Source organism: Mytilus galloprovincialis, chromosome 13, assembly GCF_965363235.1.
Source record: "Mytilus galloprovincialis chromosome 13, xbMytGall1.hap1.1, whole genome shotgun sequence".
In the NCBI taxonomy this organism is placed as follows: Eukaryota; Metazoa; Mollusca; class Bivalvia; order Mytilida; family Mytilidae; genus Mytilus; species Mytilus galloprovincialis.
In genome coordinates, this window is record NC_134850.1 from 45,383,080 (window position 1) to 45,392,448 (window position 9,369).

At 34.0% G+C, this 9,369-nt stretch overlaps 1 protein-coding gene across 1 annotated transcript; it reads left to right on the plus strand.

Moving 5' to 3' along the window:
• Positions 1-3,820: 3,820 nt before the first annotated feature.
• LOC143056115 (uncharacterized) lies at positions 3,821-9,067 on the plus strand. Its single transcript, XM_076229198.1, has 3 exons — positions 3,821-6,561; positions 7,184-7,278; positions 8,514-9,067. The coding sequence occupies exons 1-3, from the start codon at positions 5,293-5,295 to the stop codon at positions 8,704-8,706; spliced, it is 1,557 nt and encodes a 518-aa protein (XP_076085313.1). The 5' UTR covers positions 3,821-5,292; the 3' UTR covers positions 8,707-9,067.
• The last annotated feature ends 302 nt before the right edge of the window (positions 9,068-9,369 follow it).

Here is a 9,369-nt window from a genome sequence, read left to right on the forward strand (position 1 = left end):
AACCCAAGTATGGCAAATGCACAAGTTCAAACACTGCAGTATGCACAGAATAAGTTTGGTATAGATAGTTTGGTCTTTGGAGGTCATCGTTACAGAGTGAAAAACAAAAGAAACAACAGAGTTTACTGGCGATGTACTATTCCAGCCTGCCCTTCAACAGTTAACACTCATGAGGGTCATTTAGTCAAACTATGTCCACCACACAACCATCAAGCCAACCAATCTAAGATAGAGGTTATAAGGATAATGCAGACTATGAAACAACGTGCCAAGAATGAAGTTACTCCAGTACAAGCGATCTATGAGGAAGAACTTGTCAAACTACGCACTCCAGAATGGAACGACGACACCAAACAGATTGTTGAGCAACTACCAACCTACTACTCCTGCAAGACATCACTCTACTACAAAAGGGCACTCGACAGACCCGTCCTACCAAAGACAACTATCGACATCGACCTGCAGGATGAATGGTGCCTTACTATTACAAAACAACAGTTCCTTTTACCGCCAGACAGCATCTACCCACCCATGCTGATCTTTTCAACAACAAACAACTTGACCCACCTATCTGCTGCCAACACAATCTTCTGCGACAGCACATTCTACTCATGTCCAACGCTCTTCCATCAGCTATACACAGTTCATGCACTGATAGATGGTTTTATGTTCCCACTAGTGTATGCTTTACTGCAAGGAAAAGACCAGGTCATCTACTCACGCTTCTTCAGCCACATACGAGACATCGTTCAACAGCATCAGTTACAACTTCAACCAGAAACACTGTTTCTTGACTACGAGACAGCAACTAACAACGCATCACGGACAGTGTGGCCAGGGGTAACCGTGAAAGGCTGTTTCTTCCACTTCACCCAGTGTATTTGGCGAAAGGCACAGAAATATGGACTACAGTCCTATTATAAAGAAAATGAAGATATTACTCAACTGATACGACGAGCCGCAGTACTACTTCTTGTTCCACCCCACCTTGTTGATGATGTTTGGCTTAACACTTTAGAAGACATTTGAGAAGCTGAAAACATACCCGCTACAACTTCATTTACAGATTACGTGATAGAGTTTTGGGTTGACAACTACCGCTTTCTATGGAACCACTATTACACAGAAGGACCCCGCACCACAAATCACCTGGACGGATGGCACAACAAACTTAAGAAGAGACTCAAACATGCCCACCCCAACATCTACGAGATCATTGAGCTACTGAGGACGACACAGGCACTAACAGAATGCAACATTATCCAGTATGCAGCAGGAGGAGCCCGCCCTACAAAAAGACGACGATACAGAGTAATAGACACCAGACTCCAACTACTGAAAGAACGATACCAACAAGGACTCATCGACGTGGTAGATTACTCTGACGCAGCATCCCATCTTCTTAAGTTGAACTGAACAATAAAGTGAAATATTGTAAATTGTGACTTTGTAAATATGATTATGTTTTGTAACTTTTTATTTATATATAAAATATTGTATTCTCTTTATTTTACATATAGTGACCTTATTATTTATTTACCATAGTGCTTAACGTATTTCCTTATGCAATGCATTTATAAAATTATGTTTGGAATAAAAGAGAACTTGACGTATTAATATTTCATATCATGAAAATCATTCAGAAACTATAAAGACACTTTTATAACTGAAATTATTTGTTTGTTATCTGTTATATATATATATATATGTTGAATGAATTGATTGAATCGATATTAAAATTACTTGAGAAAAAATATTTGATTTTTGTTTATTATTTATCTATACAAAAAAAAACCTGAATATCTAGAAAACACTTACAAACTATATACATAAGTTGGAACAGACTATACAATTGTATGCTCATTAAACCTTTTGTCTTTTTTGTTTTCTTAACTAATAGATAATTGGTAGAATTAAAAGTGGGCAAACCAGGAGTAAACCGACTGGCTATACAGCCCTTTCACGGTCGGTGTTTAATCATGACAAGTTACAGATCAAGTTCGAATTTTGTTACGGTCTGATAATTTTATGCAGAGTTATGGTCCTTGGACTTAGAAAATTCACTCAAATAATCAGTTTGCTGCATTTTTTTTGTCTTGCTTGTAGATATTAATTGGAAAACTGGTATATAGTTTTATCATAAAATGTAACAGATCACTTTCGAATTTTGTTCCGGTCTGATGATTTTGATTAGGGTTATGGTTCTTGGACTTAGAAAGTTCACTTTTATTATCAGTTTTCTACACTTTTTTCATCATGCTTGAAGATATTGACTAGATATTTGTTATAGAGATTACACTGTGACAAGTTATAGATCATGTTAAAATTTTGTTCCAATACAATTAATTTTTAACCGGTAGGGGACTATTATTGCCAGGTAGTACTCACAAAATTCGTGTTATAATGAATAAAGATGAACTGTAAACATCAATAATTTTCAAGAAAGTAAGATCTACAAATATGTCAATATGACTAAAATGGTCAAATGACCCCACAAGAAGTTGTTGCCCTTAAAGTCATTTTTTAACATTTTTTGTTAAACATTACAAAAGTCTTACACTCTGAGACATTGAGATAAATTTAACCAAACATGGCCACAATCATCATTAGGGTATTTAGTTTTCAAAAATGTGTCCGATGACTCTGTTTTCCGACCAACATGGCACAAATGGCTAAAAATAGAACATAGGGGTAAAATGCAGTTTTTGGTTTATATCTTTGAACATAAAGCAAAAGTATAACGGGTGCATTAATTTATGCATCAGTTGTAAATTGAATATCAGGTGAGCGAGACAGGCTCCTATGAGTCTCTAGTTACCTTACCTTGCCCCCACATTTCCATAGATGATATGTGTCTTTATATTACAAGTTAACGAAACAATTTTGTGATTATCTGAAAAATGATAGACTGCCACTAACGGAGAAGTATTTAATTACTCTTCCCCGGCATATGAGAAGTTCATATTCGTATTGCTCATTTTTTATTTTATTTATGAAGTGTTTTGTAGATTGATGTTTATCTTTTAATCCCTATTATTTTTGGCCATGTTGTTGTCCTCAAATTTGCACTAGATATGAAGTTAAGAAATCTTCCCAATTTGTAGGAAGTTTTAGACTATTTTGTATCAGACTGCTTAAAATTTTGTCTTTTTGTCGAGCCTTTGACTTTAGTCGAAAAAACGAGACTAAGCGATCCTACATTCCGTAGGCGTCGGCGTCGTCGTCGTCGGCAGCGTCCACAAATATTCACTCTGTGGTTAAAGTTTTTTAAATTTTAATAACTTTTTTAAAATATCCTGTGTTTGTACCAAACTTGGACAAAAGCTTGTTTATGATTATAAGATAGTATCAAGAAGTAAATTTTTTAAAATATTCCATTTTTCCGTATTTTATTTGTAAATGGTTTTAGATTTTCTGCCAGGAAACAAAACATTCACCCTGGTTAAAGTTTTTAAAATTTTAATAACTTCCTTATACTATTTTGAATTTGTACCAAACTTGAACAGAACTTTAGTTATGACCAAAAGCGAGTACCTAGAAGGAAATTTTGTTAAATTTTTTAACCTGTGTATCTATATTTTACTTATAAATGGACTTAGTTTTTCTTTCAGTTAACATTACATACAGTCTGCAGTTAAAGTTTTTTTTTAAATTTATTAGATTCATAACCTATCCTGGATTTTTACCAAACTTGGACAGAATGCTTCTTACAGTTAAAATTTAGTATCAAGAGAAATAATTTTGTTTTTTTCCTCATTTTTTGTTGAGCCAGCAAAAGCAGGCGAGACACTACGATTTTTTTATATATAATTTCAGGCCCCCCTGGAACATGGAAATCACAACATGCATTTAGATATGCACATACTTTCTCAGAGACAAGGAAGCAAGACCAAAAGTCATTGATTTGGCGGATTGAATGCAATACAGAATTAAATGTTTACACTTCTTTATCTCATTTAATGAATTTTCTAAAGATTCAATGCTTGAACTCTGAAAATCATATGAAGGAGTCTATCAAAATTATGTTGTCACGCGCTATAGAAGTCTTGGATAGCGAAAATTATAAGGACGCAACACATCTTTTCATTCTGCTAGGGTTTGTTTCCCCACGGAATGATTTTGAGGCAATTGAGTGAATATGAAAATGTCTCTATCATAGTAACGACCAGCCAGTCGTTATCAAATGACTTCGACAAATTTGTCATTGGACTTCAAGGAATGACAGAAACAGAGGCTGTCAGATTTTTAAATGCTGATGACTCGTCAATGGAGAAAGCAAAAGAACTGGCTAGAAGACTGAGCTATTTGCCAGATGGACTAGTATTTGCTAGAACGTACTTACACACAACAAAAATTAGCATAAACACCTATATTGAAAGACTTGAAAATATAACAAGTACTGATTCTGCTTCCAAAAAGGCTTGCGAAATGCTTATTTGTGAAGCAGAAGATAGCATGTCGGCCAATGAAAAGAAGGTGTTTCATCTCATGCCTTATTTGAACACAGATAACATACCTATTTTCGTTCTTAAATCTCTTTTGCCTAACACCTTGAACAGAAAAGAAAAGGCAATATTAATTGACCATTTCCTACGAACATTGGACAAATATTCCCTGATATCGCATATAACAGGCTTAGATGACCACAGAGTAGTAGCGGCTCATAGATTTACTCTTATGATTGTGAAAGCTTCTTCAACTGGCATTGAAAGAGAAAATCATCTAAAGGAACTTCTAAATTTCTTTATGTGTTATATTGATCTAGATGCAAGATTATTAGAAGTTATTCATAGAAATGTACTGCTATTAGACCATGCAGAACGTTTTTTATTTCACTTCGATGACTGTTTAAAATCTGTGTATCCTGAAACAAAAGCTAAACTTTGTTATATTTACTGTGCAATAGGAATTACATATAGACTTTATGGAAATACTGAACTATCTGCGAATACATATTTCCAAAAGGCAAAACGTACAATGCATGAAACATTTGTAAGCAGTCATTAATGTCACTTACCCAGTGATAGGACTGTAAATCCATATACCACTCTTGATGAATATCTTAACGGCAGTGATGCCCTTCAGGAGCATTGTAAATCAATTTTTAACCTACTGATTGAAAAAGGGAAACACATTTCGCAAGCATTTGTTGATGAATTTGTTAGAAACAAATATAGGAACTCTCGAAGCATAAGCCTGTTATGTGACTATGGTAAAATTCCTATCGAAGGTGTGCAAACAAATCAGCTTAATGAAGAGATAGTAGGTCTACTGCAGAGCAAGAACCTTGTTATGAAAGGTGAATACATATCTACAACATTTTTAGTAGAACTAATGATTAGAATTCTTTACAATTCCAGTAAAAACAATTGGCTTACGGAAATATCGAAAGACAGCTTTACTACACATGAAAGAGGAAAACTTCGCAAACATCTTTCCAGCACTCATTTTCCTGTAACGCCAGATAGTCTGATAGAACATCAAATGGCTCATTGTCTTACGAAGTCATTACAGCAGTATTTGAGTAAACTACCAAAACAAGACACAAGAGTGGAATCATCTGAAAATACCATTCAATCATTTTGTCCGGTCTTCAGTCCAGTTACACATCGGAGTGGTATATTGTATATGCTGCGATCTTTTTCAGACCCTAATCGATTACCGCCTTTGCTCAAAGAAGCCATACAACTTTTAGACAGTCTTGATTTAAATATAGATGGCACAGGTTTTACTGAGTTTGGGGTGGTGAAACGAATTGGAGATTCAAGTCTCTTCCATTCCGTAATGATTGAGAGGATCAAAATGGAATGTTACGAAAAAATGTTCAAGCTAGAATGTCCAGACACATCTATGAAAGATGATACTTCGAACAAGGAGAGCCTAGAGGATTCGGTCATTTTAGAAGGTGGTGGTAATGGGGAAAATGAAAACTTGCAAAGGATGGATATACAAAACATAGATGATGGCACAGGAGATGACGACTTTACGACGACAGACACAGCAGGCAGTATATCAGATGTTCAAGAGGACGTAGCCTTTGATGGAACATACACAACAGACCAAAAATTACATAAAGACGATGAAAATATGGATAGACCAGGCACTTCAGGAGTTATAACAGCTTTTACTGGTGAAGATTTTGAAGCGACATGCATGACAGTCGATCGATTACCTTTGGAAAATGAACATTTGTTGAAAGCTTTGGCAATTGCAAAGCATTTAGAGGAGAAAATTGACGACTTGACAGCATGGAAAGCTCTGTCTGGAATCCATTTAAAAATAGCTAAGGTGTTCAAGCACACAAATACAGAAGAAAACATAATCAAAGCAAAACATCATTATAAAAAGGCATATGATCGGGAGTATGAGAGTAACAATACAAGACTAACTCGTTTTCATTTGAAAGCCATTGTTCATTATTCTGAGTGCTGTTTACAGTTTCCTATTCAAAAGGATTTGAAAAAAGCAAAGGTATTGGCGTTAGCAATGAAATATCGATTCAGATTGGTTGAAACTGGTACTCTTTTTGACGAAGTCATCGAAGATATTGATAATTGTTTAGTAAGTAAACATTAAACTTTAAATTTATATTATGTATCTATAAGCTTATGACTAAAATATATCTAGCACATTATTTACATTTAAGTTTCCTTATGGTTTTGCAATTCCGAATGTGCTTTAAAGAAGTATTGTTTTTTGTTGAATTAGCTGTTTCATTGTATTGATCTTCATCTAATCTTGTCTTACTATATTTAGGCATTTCTGTAATCTAAAAATTAAATCAGTTCCTACTAGTATTATGCACGTACTTCTATTTGAAGATTTAAAACAAAAACTATAGAATAAGTTCTGAACATACACCCCCAGCCCCCACACTCTCCCTCCACCCCGACCCCACCCCGACCCCACCCCCTAACCAAAAAAAATTTTGTTGTTTCTGTATTATCTGAAGATGGCGAACATTCATGTTTTTTTTTTTTTGTAAATTGTCCATGACAAAACTGTTTTGATTTAACGTTTCTAAATCAAGACCCTCTACAACATGTGATACGGAGTCAGGAAAAAACACATGCATATCTGTTTGTCTAAAATGTAACGAGACAAGCGAACAGACAAACAGAAAAAGACTTACACAAACTGTTAGCATAGTTTTAACTATTTTAAAATATTTTCACTTTCACAGAATAAACTCTCACAGAAGCAGTATACAGATCGTGCATTGAACACAAAAGAAAAACCAAAAGTTGATACCAAATCAACTCAGACTGACACTTTAACGTATGTATACTACTTTGTTTTTTTAAGTAATGATCCAAATAGGGTAAAATAACAAAAATACCGAACTCCGAAGAAAAACCAAAACGCAAAGTTTTGTTTAGCAAGCAAAACGTCTCACATACTTGACAGTCGCATACAATTCCATTATATTTACAATCATGTGTTTACAAAGCAAACAGACATAGTTTAGGTATAGGTGTCAAACATAGTGGTATAGCGTTATAATTTTAATCAATATAAACACTAAAAAATCTGTAACAAAGAAACACAAAAAGGTTTATAGACAAAGCCGATTGGCAAGAATGAACGACGAGAATACAAAATTCATCATAGTAAAAACGAGGTAGATATTTATTTAAATAATATCAACTGCTTTTATAATGTTTGGTCTTCAGAATGTATAAAACATGTTGATAATGTTAAAAATTACAATTATATACAAATATATATAATTCGTCTAAATAATAGCACAACAATGTTAGATCTGTAAATTTGCTTTCGCAAATGTTTTGTTCTTTCCGCGCTGGGATTAAAAAACATGATACTGAAATATTGTGGCACCAAATCGCCCGACGCTCTACTAAATATACCTTTCGGTGGCCTGGTGTTACCTTTCCTGGTCAGTTTCAATCTAGCGTCGTAACACTGTACATGCTATATGAAGCATGAAGATTGAATTGTTACAGATCAGCTAAATTATCTACTGTAAAGGATCCTACAAATTAATGCAAGTTGCAGTCAAAAAAAAAATTATATTATATCTATCACTTTTAACATGATTATATTTATGTATGTCTACAGAGTCGGAAGCATTGCACTTATTTTCCACTTGTTCATAAACGTTGAATATTGTTTTTTTATTTTGTCAGTTTTTACTCACTTCCCCTTTTTAAAATGCCTTTGAGTTCCATATATTTTGTAATACGTTTTTTAGCTATGCTTTTGAGTTCCGTATTTTTGTTATACGTTGTTTTATTATTGAGAGTATAGAAGGTAAACAATTTTGAAGAAAATGTCAAAATATGCTCGCTATTACAGGAAGCTACATAAGCTAATCACATATGTTGGTTAAATACTGCCGCTGATGTAAATGACAAAAATAAACAACACCCTTAAACGGCCCAACTATTAGCATTTGTAAGAGACCCAAAAACTGTTATGTAGTTATTTATTTTCCCATTTATATTGAGAAGTTGTTTTTAATATTTATCTAATTTATTTTTCTTTTTTCGTAGTAATGAGAAAAACTGGCTGTTGAAGGAATTAAAAAGAAAAAGAGATCGACTCATACAGAATCAGAGTACACTTCTTGAACATTACAATAACCTTAAATACGACATGGAGACAGTTAATAGGACAATCATCTTAGTTGAAGAGGAAATTTCCAATATTGAAGAAAGACCAGATATTGAGCCCTACTCATCTTGATTTTTCTTTCCTCCGAACGATTTTGGTTTCAAGTCTTTCCTGTGATAAGCTAAGTTTGAGCAATGCATTGAATAGTTTGACATTCAAATACGAAGATAATGAATTAGTATTATTGTCGTATAAGAACAAGGGATGTCTTTGTAGTTTTATGTGTTTTCCATGACTACATATAAGTTTGTTTAAAATGTATTTATACCACTCTTAAGGAAGGGTAAACTGTTTTACATATTTATGGCCGTATGTCCGACCGTCCTTCCCATTATATTTTCGTTACATTTATGGCAGAACCTTCAAATGAGAGCTTCGTGAAATTTATTATAAGGCTTTTTATCAGCATTTAATAAAACACTAACACCTTTCCTGCCTGCATTGAATTCCTGTTACGCTAGATTGTCTGCCAGAATATCAAATGTCATAAGTATTATTGTCATACTAGTAGTAGATGTGATCGTTTTAAAATAGTATGTGGAATAATGTTTTACCATGATAATATATTAGATGATTTAAAATGCATCTACACCACTACTCCGAATGAGTGGGTAAACTGTTGTACCCATTTTATGTCCATACATCTATCTGTCCTTTCCATAAAATTTTAGTCACATTTCTCTCAGAAAGTTAACATCAGAGCTTTGTGAAATTTATTAAAAGACGTTATATCAT